Source organism: Miniopterus schreibersii (assembly GCF_964146895.1).
Source record: "Miniopterus schreibersii genome assembly, chromosome: 14".
NCBI lineage: Eukaryota > Metazoa > Chordata > Mammalia > Chiroptera > Miniopteridae > Miniopterus > Miniopterus schreibersii.
In genome coordinates, this window is record NC_138114.1 from 28,262,391 (window position 1) to 28,280,689 (window position 18,299).

Consider the following 18,299-nt stretch of genomic DNA (forward strand, 5'->3'; position numbering starts at 1 on the left):
TCGGAGAGCCTGGACCCAGGCCTCCAGCGCCCCGTCCTGAGCCCCTCCCCCCCGTTCCGAGATTCTGCCCCAAGGCCAGCGCTCTGCCTGGAGGCGACCCCACTGCCCATCCGTTTTGCCCTTTTTTCCTTCCCCTGTACGTTTCCCTTGACGCTCCAGGGAAACACTGCACCCCACGCTGCTTACGCCCCTGGCCCTGCTTATGTTCCCTCGTGGCGCTCACTACCTCCGTATGCCCCCCACACGCATGCCCTTCCCGGTCCCAGGTGGGCCTTCAGGTCTGCGTGTAGATAGCGGTCAGACAAGACTCTCAGCACTGACATGTAGTAGGTATGTGCATGTGCACACAAGTTCTCCAGAGCTAGCACCCCAGGAGTCTGCAGTTTCCCGTTTCCTTGCCCCCTGCAGGGCCCTGGACAAGCTGACGGGCATCCTGGAGCCCACGGGCCTGCAGGAGGAGGCAGAGCTGCCCGGGCAGATCCTGGCTGAGTTTGTGACGGTATGTTCAACGTGGGAGTCAGTTTTTCATAAGCCAGGGACTCTCCTGGGTCCTTCTGTTGAGATACTGGGCGGCACTGATGGTGAGCAGACTGGAAGGCAGCCTTGTTGGCCTCCAGTACAAGGAGGTAAGGATGTTCCCTGCCTCTCCCCTCCCTCTGAACAGGATTCCCGGAAGAAAGACAAGCTGCTCTGCAGCCAGCTTCAGGTAGTAGACTTCCTGCAGAACTTTTTGGCACAGGAGGACATTGTCCAGGGCCTGGACCCCTTGGCTTCTGAAGACACGAGCCGTGAGTAGTCAGGGGGTTGGGATAGGGACTGCCCTGAGTGGGGAAGGAGGGGAAATGTTAGGTAGGTCAGCAGTATAGCTGGTGGGAAAGACTGAGGCCCCAATATTTCAGGCTAGCAGGCCAGCCTTTACTCAAGTCCTCATTCTGGTGGCTCATCTCAGGACAGAAGGCAATTGCAGCCAAGGAGCAATGGAAAGAGCTGAAGGCTACCTACCAAGAACACGTGGAGGCCATCACAAGGGCCCTGACCCACACCCTGCCCAAGATGGAGGAGGCCCAAAGGAAGCAGGCACAGCTCCAGGAAGCCCTTGATCAGCTCCAGGCCAAGGTGCACCCAGGGTGAGGGGAGGGAAGGACATTCAGAGAGGTAGAGGGAAAAGGTGAGCATGCTATGTTGGACTTAGTGGCCACATCCCAAAATGCAACCAGAAAAATAGACCTCCTCACCTTGTCCCCCCTCTTTTGTTTACCTGCAGAAGCAAGTGGCCATGGAGAAACTCAGAGCAGCCCAGAAGCAGTGGCAGCTGCAACAGGTGGGTCCGCCCCCCTAGGAACGTACCCCCTTCTGCCACCATGCTGTTGCATAAACTAAGCCCAGTGCCTGGGAAAGCTTCACCTCCTTTCTTTCTGTGAGGTGTTACAGGATGTAGAGGTACCAACATGGACTTGAATCTTAGCATCACTGTTTACAGCTATGACCTTGGGCAGTCACCTGACTTTCTGCACCTCTTTCATCTGTGAAATGGAAGCAATATTAGCATCTACCTGAAAAAAGTTGTTAAAATGATTAAACAATTAATACAACAAGCACTTAAAATGTGTCTGGCACATAGCAAACTAAGTAAATGTTATCACCTTTGTGCCTGCTAGACTGAAAGGGTTAGGGGAATGGCTGTAAGACCTCAGCCTCTCATGAGCCATGTCTGCATTCTCACTCCTGGCAGGAGAAGCGACTCCAGCATTTGGCAGACGTTTCTGCAGAGGTGAGGCAGCGCCTGATAGGAACTCAGCAGGAGCTTGAGCAACTGTATCAGGAACTTGGAACTCTGAAGCAGCAAGCAGGACAGGAGCGGGACAATCTGCAGAGGTAAGACTGGGTGCATGGGCTGCAGGCCCAGGATGGTCCAGCTGACGTTCCTGCCTTCACACTCACCTCTTTTTTTCAGGCACCAGACCTTCCTCCAACTGCTGAACACCTTACAGGGTAAGCTGCAATTCCCTGAGACAGAGGCAGAGCTACCACACCATTCGGATCTTCTTAAGGATAATCCCCAGCAGCTGACCCAGCCCCAGGAGCAGACCACTGGGGATACCATAGGAAGACATGAGGGTGTGTCCTCCAAGGTGTGTGAGAGATGGGACAGATGGGCAGGGAGGTAGAGGGAGAATCTGGGAGATGAGCCTTACCCACTGGTCATACCATGTCTCCTCAAGGCTGATGGCCTACTAGCTACTGCAATTGCAAGCTTGTCGTGACTTCCTGGGGGACAGCAACATGGGAAAGATCCTAGGTTAGGTAAGGCTCCAACCCAGGGCCTTGTGTTTCTGGACCTTGGGATTGGAAGGAGGGCACTGGTTGGCCTGTCTGTATGAGCTCGGCTGTTCATGGTGTTGGTGTTGTGGAAAGTGGGGCGGAGCAAGGAGTTTGTCTTAAGGTTGAGGGTTAGCACCCCCCCCGCCCCCCATGCCCAACCTACCCTGCTCTAACCCCGCTTACTTGCTTACTTTTCCCCAACTCCCTTGCCCCGCCCTTGTTGCAGGTGAATTGTGAACTCCTGAGTACATCCTGATTTCTGACCAAGACCCAGCTGGGGGCAGGCTCTGGATTCTATTGATTAAAAGCCCTGGAGCTCTCTCAGTTGCCTGTTTGTCTATTTATCGTCATATGTTGGTGGGAAGAGCCACATTCAAAGGCCAACAACATGACAAGTGCTAGGACTGGTGTGAATTTAGAGGGTACAGATGGGTAGGGGGCCCTGGCCTGGGGTCTCAGGAGTTGTTTACCCAAATCAATGTGATGCAAACATGCTGAGATTAATTTGGGGAGGAGAATGCTTTATGCAGGTGGTTAGATATGGGAAGATCATTTTAATCACTGGTCTGAATGTTTATTGAAGCCCTGCTATGAGCCAGCCCTCTTGCTGTGAACTGGCACTACCAGTCCCTGGCCCTGTGGGACGTAATGAGCATGAACAAATAACAGATCAATAAGATGATTTCAGAGTGTGGTAAAACAGGGCAGCAAGCTAAAACAGGAACGTGGTAAAGAGCAGTACTGAGAGAATATAAAGTAGAATATATATATATCTATATATCTATCTGTACTGGCCTGTGACTGTGAGTTAGCATTTCCATTTGTGTGTGTGTTTCTGTATCTGGGGTTTTTTGTTGTTTTCCAATTACAGTTTACATTCAATACTATTCTGTATTAGTTTTGTCTGTACAGCGTAGTGGCTAGACAATCTTGTACTTTACAGAGTGTTCCTGCCTGATATTTCAAGTATCTGTCTGGCCCCATACATAGTTATTACAGTATTATTGTATTTGTTGCTTTCAGTCTCCATTCTTCTGTGGATCTGTCACTGGGTGTGTGGGCATTGGGGTCACTGCTGTGTTTGAGAGATTGCATCCCTGGTTGGGGATGTGGGAACTGCTATCTAAGAGAGAAAGCTGGTGGAAAACTCATTCTCCATTTGTGTGAGAAAGACTTACATGCTTTTGAGGAAGAGACACAGGGACCCTTTGTTTTTGGTGAGAGAGTTTCAAGAAATGTTGGTCCTTCTTCTATCTCAGATGGGGATGCCCCCTCTCAGGTGGCGATTGTGATCCCTGCCATGCTGATGGTTTGCTCTGCTTTTGTGAGGTGTCCCTAGTTTCTCCCTCATATTGTTTTAAATGTGCTGGCCCTGTTTTTTTATGTATGGAATAGGGGAGATAATCAGAGGTCTTTGAGGGCCTGCTTCACAACTGACCAAGGGGTCAGTGAGGATTGAGGGTAATCCTTTAGGGAGCACTCAAATACCCAGAGAGCCTTCCTCAGTCTACCCCTCCCACGTGGTCCCTGCTGCAGCTTTTTTGCACCCCAAATAGTCCCATACTTCCCTCTCCTCCTATGGGGAGGCTCCCTCCCACTACAGTCTGGCGTCTTTTTCTAGTCTCATATACTCTGAAATTTTTATCATACAAAGGAGAGAGCAAGAATTTATCCACCCTGGGGAAGGAGTGCCTACCAAAGGACACTGGGTATGGTTTGGGATGATGTGGAGTCTCCCATCGTTGCATACGTGGTGGCTGACACAAAGTCAGCAGCAAAGGGAAGACTCCCATGGAGCTCACCAGGCTGGGGTGAGGTATTATATACTGAGATATAAGCCAGGGGACAGGGAAGGAGATTAGACAAATGTATAGTAATCAAACTTAGAGGTCTATAAAACTGCTAGGAACCAGATTTCTCTTGAGGAGTATGGCATGAGTCCATTCACATTGAGGCCAAAGAGGAGTGGAGGCTTAAATATCTGTTTTGTTCAAATCTGAATTGCTGATGTGGCTGGAGCCTCGAGTTGGGTAGAAGTGTTTTGACTGACAAGCTCAGGAATTAGGATTTATTTTCAGATAGAAATCAGATTTTAGCTTCCAGCTGTTCGCAGTCCCCTCCCAGGTTCCCCTGAAGACTGTCCTTTTCCTCATTCATTGATACTTGCTCAGGTAGACATGTGCAAGAGGGGGACCTACCCTTGGAAAACTGATCTCTTACACAGACATGGAGACGGGCGAGTCCAGTGACTGCAAAGGCCCTGCTGCCTGCCAAAGACTTTCTCTCCCTTTTTCCATCCGACGGAGGGACCCAGAAACCAGTGAAGAGAGCAGGGGGATGGAGGCTAGCCAGTGTGTCAGCATAGGCAAGACACTGTTGCTCCATCCTTAAAGCGAAGGTTAAGCTTACTCCATTAAATGAATAGGAAATCTTTCCTATTTTCTGTAAGAGTAATGTTTTCCTTTTTAGACATAGTGATTTTCTTTTATAGTGGAGCATTCTTTTGCTTACTCTAGTTTTATTTCACATTTTCTAGGTATTGTCATATTTCTAGGAACTTTTTATGTCTAATTTTTTAAGTTTATTGATATGAAGTTGTTATAATCTTTTAATATCTGCAGCCTGTTTTAAGATGGCCTAATGTTATATTCCTGTTTTTTGTGTGTGTGCTGCATCTATTCCTTGATCTACCTTTTCACATATTCATTCATTTTTAAATATTCAAAGATTGTCTTTTGTGATTTGCTATTGTCACACACACACACACACACACACACACACACACACACACACACTCCTGGAAAGCAGACAGAATTAGGTAAGATAACCATATTTCCATGGAAAAATAAAACTCAGGAAATAAAAATCCTTATCTATGAGGAGATAAATTGTCTATATTACTGGTTGTTCATGGAACTCACATAGCGAAGCTATATTTCCTACCCTCTTTTGGAGTTAGATGATGCCATTGTAAGGGGACAGAAGTGATGTGTGCTACTTTCAAGCCTGGCTCATGAAACCCTCCCACATACCACCTTCTATTTGTCTCTGACTTCTGGCTAAGTGGAGGGGACACTGAAGATCTTGAAGAAAGTAGACACACAAAATTGAGGGAGCATGGGTCCTTGTCACTTGGAAGAAAACAGCTTGATTAAGGACAACTGTGTTGGACCATGTCGTGAGAAAGGAATAGTTTTATATTATATGAAGCCATTGAAACACTGAGGTTGTTAACCTCTGATAGCTTAAACCTTCTGGATCCAATTCTGGTTTCTCCAAGCAAATATTTCTGCAATACCTCCTTTGACCTTTTATGACAATAACTAAACATTTGTTGAACTGGAAAAAGCCACTTCTCAAAGGAGCATCTTAAGTAAAAAGAAAAAAGAAAAATTGTACTCCAAATGGAATTTTGGTCAAAAGCGGGGCTAGTAGGTTCATTGAATTCCCCATTTCCCACACCAAAGATGCAAAAATATTACCATACTGAAGATATCTGTCTTGAAAAAAATGATTGCTGATATGTTTATAACTTAAAGCCTATAATAAATTATAACATATTCCTATGTTCTTAGGAATAACTGAACAGTAAATCATTTTGCCTCACACTTAGAAAGTTTATAAACCCTCTTAACATGAGTTGTAAAATGACTAATGAATTTTCCCTATACTGCCCCCTCTTCTAAACCCCAGACAAACATTTTGTTTGGGAGGTTTGTAATCTGCTCAGCTTGCGCCTGTAAGTCAGGGAATCTGCTGAATGTTTCTCTGAGTTTGAAATGTTTTGTCTGTCTTTGGGAGATTTGTTCACTCAGCTGCTGCACTCTTTGCTGAGTCATTTCATTATGCACATTCATGTTAGTGGTCTCCCCATTTTCCCTTCTCACATCACTTGCAGTACTTTATCTCTTACCTATTTGTTAATCTAGCCTGAGGAATTTATAAAAAGGTGAATGAATCACCATCATAACTGGTTCTCAAAATTTGTTTTTAAAAAGCACTTGCAGTCTCACAACTCAGTGTTATTTAGGATCCAAGTGCTCTTGAAGAATTCATGCTTCCATAAGAAAGTGTTGTTTTTTTTAAGGCTACAGTGATTTTCTTTTAACTGCTTTCTGATTTACAGAAGTCATATGCCATTTTTTACATTTTAACATTTACTTTCCCCACCCTCTCTTTACAGTCACACCTTTTCCTTCCCCTCAATCAAACCTGGGCAGCTGGATGATGTTTAGGATGATGAGGTTTGAGGATGGCTGCTTCTCTGCTTTTTCTTCCCTGAACTCATTGGTGACATTTTGCCAATAAACAACATCTAATTATCTTTTTAAGTTAAAGTAGTAAACCTCAGACAATTTCCATCTTTATGTACAATTAATAAAAGTGAAAATGTTGATTTTCAACATTATGGTGTTTCAGCCTAACCTCTAAGTGTCACAAGAGAAGCAAATGCAAGAAAAACTAAATAAATGTTTTGATTGCATCCTGTTTGCACTCTCATTTCTGTTGTTTTCATAATAGTTTAATGGGGTAGGTATTTATCAGCTGTTAGAAATTATTTTATAGACAGTAAATCTATTGCAACTTTATAATTATTGTCTTAAAAATATGAAATATATTTGCAGTACTTTGACAGACCTTTAAAAGGCAGTGTGCTTCTCACAGCTATCTTTGGCTCATCTCAAAAGCAAAGAGCCAAGATTTGCTCTTCCGTGTTTTTGCACCCTGAGCATGCATTCCACCTGGCACTCCCCATATTTTATGCAAAGTACTGTTAACATTTCTAATTTTGTGCTAGCACTTTGTCTTTTTTATTCATGATTATTACTACAAAATACAGTGCTTACTACGTGATTGGTATTAAAGAATTCTTTTTCCTTTTTCTCCTCATATCTTCACTATGTCAAGATACATTTAAAAATTGCAAATGAATTGCAAATGAGTGAGGGGGGCTTGTTCCACGCTACAATACAACATCTTGAAATATATAGATGTTGCAATTATTTTATTGTAGAAAGACATACATATCAAAACTTACCATTTTAACCATTTGTAAGTCTACAGTTCAGTAGCACTAAGTACATTCATGTTGTTGCACAGACATCAGCAGTATCCATCTCCAGAGCTTTCTCATCTTCCCAAAGTGAAACTCTGTACCCATTAAACAATAACTCCTCTCTCCCCCGACCCCTGACCACCACCTTTCTAATTTCTATCTCTCTGAATTTGACTACTGTAGGTACCTCCTATAGGTGGAGTTGTATAATATTGGTTCCTTTGGGACTGGCTTCTAATAGCACAGTGTTTCTAATATGCATTTATGTTGCAGTATGTATCAGAATTTTCTTTATTACGGCTGAAACATTCCACATATGTATGTACCACATTTTGTTTATCCATTGATGGAAACTTAGGTTTCTCCACCATTTGGCTGTTGTGAATAATGCTGCTGTGAACACGGATGTACAAATATCTGTGTGTATCCATATGTCTCTGCTTTCAGTTCTTTGAGTATATGCCCAGAGTGGAATTACTGGGTCATATGGTAATTCTATGTTTAATTTTTAAAGAAACCACCATACTGTTTTCCACAGTGGCTATACCACTTTACATTCCCACCAGCAATACACAAAAGCTTCATGTCCTCACCAAACTTATTTTCTATGTGTTTTTTTTTTTTGTGTGTGTGTGTGTGTGTGTATATGTGCGTGTGTGTTTAAATAATAGCCACTCTAATGGATATGAAGTGGTGTCTCATTGTGGTTTTGATTTTCATTTCCCTATCAATTAGTGATGTTTAGCATCTTAATCATATACTAATTGGCCATTTCTTTAGAGAAATGTCTTTTAAAGAGATCTCATTTTCACTTAATTTCCCCCAACTGCAATTAGCTTAGAATCTATAATTAGTAATCATTGTTTTCCTTTTATACTACAGATTCCAGATTTTTCTCATCCTCCATTAACACATCTGATGATGTAGGTTCCTTGCTCACAAAGTAATCAAGATATTTAACTCTGAGGTATATGAACATCTGGTTCCCATACTATTTTTAGTACATTATTTCTGCAGTTTCCTATTTAAGGTCATCATCAATCTTGGATGCACCAAGAGTTGCCCCAGTGAATCTCCTAAACTCTCTCTCTATATATATATATTTTTTTTCCCTTGCTATGTAACAATCCCATCTTCTGATCCAAAGGATTAATTACTTCTGGCAGTATAATATTTATTTCTTGGTCACCTATAGGTCTATTGGGGAGAGAAACCCTAAATAAGTGGTTATAGCTTTATACAGTAGTCCCCCTTATCTGTGGTTTCACTTTCTATGGTTTCCTTTACCCACTGTCAACCATGGTCCAAAAATATTAAACAGAAAATTCCAGAAATAAGCAGTTCATACATTTTAAATTGTGTGCCACCCCACTCCATCCTACCCGGGCTATGAATCATTCCTTTGTCCCCACTCTGCATGCTACCTGCCTATTAGTCACTTAGTAACGTTCTTGGATATTAGATTGGTTACTAGAGACAGAGAGAACACATTCACATAACTTTTGTCACAGTATTTTTAAATTTTTTTATATTCCACTTTATTGTTGATCTTTTATTGTACCTAATTTATAAACTAAACTTTATTACAGGTATGTATGTATAGGGAAAATCAGTACCTATATATATATAGGTTTCGGTACTGGGGGTCTTGGAACATACCAATGTGGATACGGGGGGACTACTATATTTAATGAAATTCATTTCTCTTATAGGAGGATTATTCTCCTTCCCAATATCCCTCCAAAATAGGACTTTTAATTCCAAAGACTGTTATTTGATAGGGATGGGAATTATATTCATTGGGTCACAGAGAATGACTGAGGTAGGCCTCCTTTTACATCCATACTTTGATTCTTTAACCCATATATTTTGCTTCAGAAATACAGAACCATTGACTCCAACCCCACAGGTGCCTTAGCTGCATCTTAAAGCAACCCTACCAATATTCTATTGGGAAAGAAATTTCTGGGTGATAAAATATGTGGTAGAATCAGTGGAGCTTATTGTCATGGACAGTCAGGTTCTTAAAGGCATCCACTCAGATGTCTCTTACCAGATTGCAAGATCTCAATAGTCCTCTATTAGCGCCATTCAGCATGCGTTACTGATTCGGGCTATGAGTTCAGCCACAATGTATAACTCCTCATTCTAACAATAAAATCTTAAATCTTGATTTTCAACACATTCTGCTCTTTGGCTGTAGAAATAGGAAGTGAGGGGCCTTTTTGTCTTGCAAAAACTACATTGCATTAAAATGCTGACCTGAGCCTGTTACTATTATTATTTTAATTTCAGGGCTTCTCTGGTTTACAGTTACCTTTGGCTTAAAATCTTTTAAGCTCTGGAGATGCTGTAAAAGCTAAAGCAGCCCCTTCTCCCATACCTCATCCCAGTTCATTCAAGATGAGTCTTAGAACTGAATTGCTACAGTACATCATGGGTTAATACCATGCATTTTACATTAGCAGTGCTAATAACCCTGTCAGCATTTTGTTCAGAGATTCCATAACCTTATTCTAAAAGTCTGATGTCTAGGACCACATGTGCACCAACTGGTTTTGTTTGGGTTTCACTAAAAAAGTCCCTGATATATAAATTTGAGTGCAATTAGTTTATTTTGGAGATGATTCCAAGGAACACTCTGAGAAATTGGGTAATTTGGGAAAAAAGGAATCAAGTACAGGTATGCTAGAGGTATGCTAGTGAGCATGCTACTTCCATGAGTGACTGATTCTCAAACACTCTTGCGACCACAGGGAAATGGCGTGTACAGTTTTTTCCTCTTATGAATGAGGAAGTTGGATCATCTTTGGTTGATAAATGCTTTCATAGGTATCATTGTCTTGGCAACTTGGACGTCCTTGCATATTTGCCAAGAAAACTTCTGTGAGCAGAGAATGTCATCACTCAACTAGAAAGAGCTATAGGTTCTTGCAGTAAAAAATAATTGATATGTACAGAAGAAATATAAGTGCATATAGGCAAGAGGTTTTAGTATCTATTACACTACTCTTTAAGCAAACTAATGAACACTTTCCTGGATTGAAAGTTACTTATTTTAAATATAACAAAGACAAGGGAGTTATGCCTATTTTATATCCTATTCATTCAAGGACATTACCCATCACTAACAAAGAAAACCCCAGAAACAAATGACTTCCCAGGTGACTCAGCCAAACATTTAAAGAAGAATTAACACTTGTCCTTCTCAAACTTCCAAAAAGTTGAAGAGGAAGGATTATTTCTCCCCTACAAGTCAGCGTTACCCTGATACCAAAGCCAGACAAGAATACTAGCAGAAAAGAAAACTACATGTCAATATCCCTGGTGAACATTGATGCAAAAATCCTCAACAAAATATTAGCAAAGTGAATTCAACAGCAAAAGAATCAAACATCATGGTCAAGTGGGATTCATTCCTGGGATGCAAGGACGGTTTAACATCTGCAAATTAACCAATGTAATACACCACATAACAAAATGATGGATAAAACACACAATCATTAAAATAGATGCAGAAAAATGAATTTAAAGAATTTTAACATTTTTTTCATGATAATTCTCAAAAATTGAGTATAAAGGGAATATACATCAACATATCCACAGATAAAATCTTACTGGTGGGAAGCTGAAGGCATTTCCTAAGATCAGGAATGGACAAGCATGCCCAGTCTCATCACTTTTATTCAGCATAAAAATGGGAGTTCTTGCCAGAGTAATTAAGCAAGAAAAAGGAATAAAAGGCATCCAGATCAAAAAGCAATAAGTAAAATTGTCTGCAGATGACATGATATACATAGAAAACCCTAAAGGCTCCATCAAAAAGCTGTTAGTACTGATGAACAAATTCAGTAAACTTGTGGATACAAAATCAGTGTACAAAAATCAGTTGCATTTCTTAACACTAACAATTAAAAAGAACACTAGCTTCAAAAACAAAATACTGAGGAATAAATTTAATTAAGGAGTAGAAACATCTTGAACACAAAACTATGAAACACCAATGAGATTGATGAAGATTGATTCAAACCAAAGATTCTGTCTCCAGTGCCTAGTTTGTTTCCCCCACTAAACTGCAGGTTTCAATAAAAATTTTTTTAAAAAAGCTGTTCTTTGAAACTCTTAATAGTAAAACTTATTTTGTAAACATTTCCTGGAATTTATTTTTGCAAGGAAAAATTTATTTCTCTTGTTCTCTTAGGAGAAACAGGAGTAACCACTCTCAGATTACCTCCTATGAGCTTTCCTCCCAAAAATACAGCCACTGAATTTCTCTTCAGATTTCCAACATGCCCATGATAAAGGTCTTTACCTTATAAAGGCTGATGCCATAGACATTTGATAGAATTCCCCCAAAGTCCAGAGAATCTGAGGTATGAGATTTAAGGCGGGAGATACTATTTTCCCTCTGACCTCATGTGATCTACAACTTTTATATGGATGCTTAGGATTTTATCATCAGATTTAAAAATTTTTTTCCTCAAAACTTTTAAGAAGGAAAACACTAACTTTGGCAAAATTTGCCCTTTTATGTCTCAGATAAATGGACAATCTAGAAGCTGGGTGCCAAGTAGTGATGAAGGCATATGAAAGCACAGTGAGGTACTTTTAGAAACCGAAAGTTAAATCTACCTACTGTGGTGTCATTTCTAGCTGCTTGGTGAGCCACTGTCCTGCTGCGGAGAATCTGCCTTATTATCATTAGCAAAAGCCAGGTGTGGAGAAATGCAAGGTCTCCCAGCCAAGTGATAGAGCAGCTTGTGCTGCACGCACGGGAGCCCCCTCGGGTTAGCATGACTGTTGGCACGTCTGATCCACATCATCGCTGTTTTATATTTGACTCTGCTCGTTTGTGTGGTATCCAGGGATATGCATGGTTGCCCATCACACACATAATAGCAAATACTTTTCCCAGTAGTAATTTATAAATATAATTCAGATGGGAGGCTACCCTCAGAATTGTTAATGACATCAGATACAGAAAATGCCAGCTTTTCTTTTCCTCAAACTTCCCTTCTTTTTACAATGTCATAAAGCTTTTCCCAAAATTTCTTGTGCACAAATAAATACTGCGAAATAGAGGTAATTGTATAAAATAAATGAACTCTTTGCATACTGTGGCATTGTTCTTTCAGCTCCATTTTCTTTTCCTGTATTTTCCAATATTGGAAAGAAAACCCGATGACAGAGAATCTGTGTGGTTGATGAAGGAGATAGCGGGTGAGATGTGGTGGGGGGGCAAATGGAGGGTCTTTTCTGAAGGTGTTCATTTGTTCAGTGAAAATAATCTTATCATCTTTTTACACAGTTTTCTCTGTGTGTTGTATTTGAAAAAGAAAAACATATTGCCCTCAGGGGTAGACCTTTTATCAGCTGAAAATGAGAACTGAAAGGATCTACTGAAGATCTGAGAAGAGAAAGGTCAGGAGATGTTGTCTAGGAGAGTCATATTGCCAAAAGTGTTGAATAATGAAATAAAAAATGAAGAAAGGAAAATTTATTATCTTCCTATGGCTTCAGTAACAAAGTACTACCAACTGGGTGGCTTATGCCAGAACTTCATTGCCTCCCAATTCTGGAGGCTAGAAGTGTAAAATCAAGGCAATGGGAAGTCGTAGTCCCTCTGAAACCTACAGGGAAGTGTGTGCCTCGTATCTTTCAGCTTCTGGCAGCCCAGGCATGCATTGGTTTGGTGGAAGCATAATTCCAATTTCTGCCTCTGTCTTTACATGGTATTCTCCCTTTGTCTCTTCATCACCTTCTCTCTGTGTGTCCATACCTCTGTCCAAATTTTTCGTTTTCATAAGGACACCATCATATTGAATTAAGACCCCTCTGATGTCCTCATATTTAATTTGATTACCTCTGTAAAGATCCCATTTACACTCTGAGGTACTGAGGGGGTTAGAATTTCAAATATCTTTTTTAAAATTTACATTTATTATTGAAAGTATTACAGATGTCCCCCCCCCCCTTTTGCCCTCATTGACCCCCTCCACCCTGCTCCGGCCCTCTCCCCAGGCCTTCCCCGAACTATTGTCTGTCCATGGGCTCGGCCTGAATGTATATAAGTTCGTTGGTTAATCTCTTCCCACCCCATCGCCCTTTCCTCTGACATATGTCAGTCTGTTCCATGCTTCAATGTCTCTGGATCTTTTTTGTTCATCAGTTTATTTTGTTCATTAGATTCCACATATAAGTGAGATCATGTGATACTTGTCTTTCTCTGACTGGCTTATTTCAAATACCTCTTTTTGCAAGACAGTTCAGTTCATAGCAAAATGATACATATGCAATAAGTAGTATGGCTATTCTATTGAAAAATATATATATACATAAAGTATAGGAATATATTCTTGAAAAGTTACTATTACTTAAAATATTTTAGGATAATCCTGACAGTGCACAGAGGACTTTGTTTCCTAGTTAAAGTGATACCACCCATGGGACAGCAGTGTGAAAACAACTTACAGTTCCATTCACTTGGCCACGTTCCTTTGAAATTATATGATTGATGATCAGGGCAGGGAGTAAAGATTTAAAAAATATAACAGCTTTTGTATTGGGTAAAGTTTTCTTAATAGACAACATCATGTTATATAAAATTAACACAATCTGATTGACATAAAATGCAACTGTACTCAGCTGCCAGATCACTCTGAATGGGTCCGTACAGCTTTATTGTAGGTGATGCATAGTGAGTCAAAATATGTTGGAGTGTCTGTATCTTGACATGGTCTGATTAATGAGTGATATGTAAGAAGAATTGCTTTGGTCTTCCAGTCACATTAGAGTCATGCACCACGTAACAATGTTTTTGGTCAACCATAGATTGCATACATGACTGTGATCTCATTAGATTATAATGGAGCTGAATTTCCTGTAAGAAATGGAATATAATATATATATATATGTTTTTCTCCTATAGGAACTGTATCTGTGGGACTTACCAATAGCTTCCATCTCACTCACAGCACCTCAATTTTGGGTATATAGATTACATCCCAATCTGTCAGCCACTGACCTGTTTCAGCACCAGGGAGCCTGTCTCCCCAGTACTTTATATTCGGTGGGTGCTACAGCCCTCTCAGATCTTGCATGATGGTCTTTAGAGTACATTGCTATAAATTCTTTGTTGAGGACCTGAGGTCCTGTACAAGGACACAGCTCCACAAGAGCTACCTTAACAAGTATTAAGTGCCACTGCCACTTTAGTGAAAGTTTTCTATGCTAGAGTGGAGCCAACCTGTCCCTGTACTTGGGAAATATTTTCAGGTTGTAATGATGTAAAAGATAAGTTTCATTTGTTCCACCAATTCAATGCCCAAGAGAGCCCTCAGTGCCAGATAAGATCAATGGAACCAAAAACAAATTTCCACCTCAAAATATTGAGCCCTCGGTTCTACACCCTCCCCTTGTTAAACACCCTCTTATTTTTATGACTACCACAAAATTTCTAAATCTGACTATTCCAACATGCAGTGGCCAAAACCACCTTTCCATTACAATCTCCTATGTTCTTTTATCTCTCCATCTCAATTTCTTATTCCTCCTGACCCTGTCAGAAGGAAACGGGGAGGGCTTATGAGGCAGTGTTCATAAAGTCTACAGTCTTGTAGAATAATGTCCTACGGCTTTACGTTTACTCCCCACTCGTAGACTCAACCAGAGTAACTTCCAGTTCAGCGAGCTCCAATCATGGTAGGTGCCTATACAAGCATCTATTTTTATCTGTTTCATTGTATTTTTACAGCACCTTTCCTATGTATAGATATATTTAGATACACAAATACCGTTGCTCTATAATTGCCTATAGTATTCAGTACAGTAACATATTGTACAGCTTTGTAGCCTAGGAGCAATAGGCTATACCGTAGAGCTTAGGTATGTAGTCGGCTATGCCAGCTAGGTTTGTAGAGCTGTACTCTATGGTGTTCACACAATGATGAAATCACCTATTTCTCAGGATGTATGACTTAATTTGGTACACTAAGGCTTAATTCACTAAGCTATAAAACGATCTAAAGATATACACTGAACAATCGCTTTCATCACTTTAAATACATTTGGATTTAAATTTTATCATTGTTTAAAAATTTATTATTGAAAGTATTAGAGATGTCTCCTTTTTTTCTCCCTTGACCCCTCTACCCCGCACCTGCCCTCCACCCCAGACCTTCACCACACTATTTTCTTTTCTACTTACAGTCTCAGAGTGGCAACCTAATTAGAGTGCTAAAAAAATGTAGTCATAAAAATATGCCCTCAGGAATGAATAGAATAACTCTTCAGGCATTTTATTCTAAATTCTTTTTTGTCAGTACAGCATGAATTGGGGAAATCATGTGACACTAGATTATCAATGCCCTTGATCAAACATTCTGGCAAAGAGAAACATACAAGGGCCTAAAGAATATACTCTTTTGCCTCAGAAATCTAGGCCTTTGTGGAAGAAACACTAAAATAATTCAGATGTTTCCCCATAAGCCCAATCAAAGAACCACAGGTATGCATAAGTATTGTTTCTTCTCTCAGAATGACACCTCTCAGAGCCCCAGGGATTGAATTCAGTTAGCTGTAAAAGAACAGAAAATTTAAAAACACATGAGGGTAAATACATTAGAACGTCATGGTTGAAATATTCTGAGCTTTTTCCATAATTTAAACTTAAAAGATGGTTGATTTGCAATGAAAAAACTATGGTATTATTTGCAGTTACATTATTTTTAACAGATTCAGATTTGTCCACCCATGGTAGGACCAAGTCTCACTGTGCTGGGCACATTTTTATGTCTCTTTGGTACCGTTAGAATTATACAGCAGTACCAGATTTGTGAGGTGGATTGTGTTCAGATAAATTATAGTGTAAGACATTTTGGCAGCTCTGCAAATATGTAGGAGAAAGGAGCAAACCCAAGTAAAACAAGGGCCTAAGGAAAATTATGGAAATGTGGGATTTACCCCTATGGTGGTAGCTAAGTCATCGAAAGCTTGAGTTAAACAGACGTGTGGGGCCTGAGCTTGGCCTAGGAATATTACAATATTCTTAGTGTAGAGATGAGGAAAACAAGACTTTCATAGGTCAAATAACTTGTTATAGCTGAGACATTTCAATTTAACACCATGGTAGAAATTGCTTAGGCAGTGGAGGGTCATCAGATTTCATTGATGGCTCTTAGTGAGAAGTTCATATATACTTAGCATGAAGCCACAGGATTGCAGGGCCTATGGGAGCTGATGCCAGCTAACCACAGAATTATTCTGAAAAGAGACATGATGAAGATAAGGACCCCAGCTAATTGGGGCGAGACTATAAGCAGGGGTTCTGTCTTACTGAGAGTTAGAGTAAAAGTAAAATATATGCCAACCATATATTTCAAAAGTACTGTATGAGCAGAACTGTGTGCTACATTTTGCATTCACCCTGTCCCATCTTAACAAACTACTCATTTTAAGTCACACACAGGGACTGTCTCAACTGGGGTTCAGACTCAGGGCTACCTGACTTTTAAGACTGTTTGATTTTCATTACACTTTATAGATTTACTTGTAAGTGAGGCATATAGACAGTCATGGCCCCCAAAAGTTCAGGTAGTTAGGTACCTGTTGAAAGTGACTTCAGCTGGTAAGTTGAATTACCTTTTGGGAGATTAGGGCTATGCTGTATCTCAGGGGGTAAGGGAAAGTGGTCTATCGAAGTAAACAATTTAAATAGAAAAGTGACCAGTCAGTAAGTAAACACGTAAATGTACTAACTAACTAAATAAGTAAATAAATAAATGCGTTCTGATACACTCAGGCAATTTTTCAAATATAAATTGTTAAATACAGTTTATGAAGATTTTTGGATATGTTACAATTTTATTTCCCCAACTTTTTGTTTATCACAGTCACACCAAAACTCTTTTTTTTTCAGCCTACATCATAATGATAGATTTTAGTGTATGGAAAAAGAACAGTAAACCTTAGTTAGAATCCTGAGTTTATTTTTAGATTTGGCTGGTTAAGTTGGTCAAGACTAAAACTCTCTGAGATAATAGTTGTTTTTTTTTGTTTGTTTTTTTATTCAGTCAAATGGGAATAGCTATGAGTGCCTGCACAATAACTTTGTTGAAATAAGGCAATTAAAGTCTTATATCATTATTCTCATCATCTTTCTTTTCTCTTCACGTATTTCTGTCTTTGAATGTGAAATAACTTACTCTCTCCCCTATGACATCATAAGTTATACCAAACAGGTTCCATCCATTTCAAATTTCAACAGTCTTTTAAGACAACCCCTCCCCCCCCATCAAAATATTCAGGATCAAATACTTATTGAGGTACCTGTTCGTGAACCAAAGAAGGATTTTAATATTTTACATAAGACTTTTTCCACTTTATGAGTTTAATGAAAACAAACTCTAATTCTAACTACTTTTCACTTAAACAAAAGATTGATTGCTTTTAAACTATCACCACAGGAATACCTTGCGTGTCAAATGGGAAGTTGTTTCAGCTGGGATGACCTTGAAACAGTGACCTTGCCTCGCATCGCCACCTTCTGTCAGTATCCCATGGTCACTGAAGGTTGGAAGTTGCCCTTGTAGAGGAGTCAAGGTGGAAAACAAGGGCTAATCCTAGAGATTCTTGTGTTTGCCTTTTTTATTTGAGAGAATTTTCATAGATTCTGCACATCTTAAAGTATATTACTGAAAATGATACATGGTCTCTTAATTTTTCCTCTTTCTCACACATAATTATATTGTTGGCAAGTGAGGGTGATTGGAAAATCAATGTTGATCAAATTTCATATGACAGGGATATTTGGGATCAACATTTACTTTGCAGCATTGAGTAGCATCACTAGCTGCCACTGTCAGTAACAGAATCATGACTGAAGCCTTCTCTGCAGGAGAGGCTGTTGGGAAACCACATATCC

General features: G+C 40.2%; 1 protein-coding gene across 5 annotated transcripts in view; it reads left to right on the plus strand.

Annotated features, from left to right (window-relative positions):
• The window catches only part of ZWINT (ZW10 interacting kinetochore protein), a 37,281-nt gene that overhangs the window by 484 nt on the left and 18,498 nt on the right, over positions 1-18,299 (plus strand). Inside the window, exons 2-9 of one of the 5 annotated variants that reach the window (XM_081158424.1) lie at positions 409-499; positions 665-788; positions 950-1,116; positions 1,265-1,321; positions 1,733-1,875; positions 1,955-2,132; positions 2,223-2,304; positions 2,549-2,642. In XM_081158424.1, coding sequence (XP_081014550.1) covers positions 409-499; positions 665-788; positions 950-1,116; positions 1,265-1,321; positions 1,733-1,875; positions 1,955-2,132; positions 2,223-2,264 — 802 coding nt within the window. In that variant the 3' untranslated portion in view covers positions 2,265-2,304; positions 2,549-2,642. Of the gene's footprint in view, positions 1-408; positions 500-664; positions 789-949; positions 1,117-1,264; positions 1,322-1,732; positions 1,876-1,954; positions 2,133-2,222; positions 2,305-2,548; positions 2,643-18,299 lie in introns of those variants that run through there. The other 4 variants (XM_081158425.1, XM_081158427.1, XM_081158423.1 and 1 more) reach the window with 4 other exon arrangements.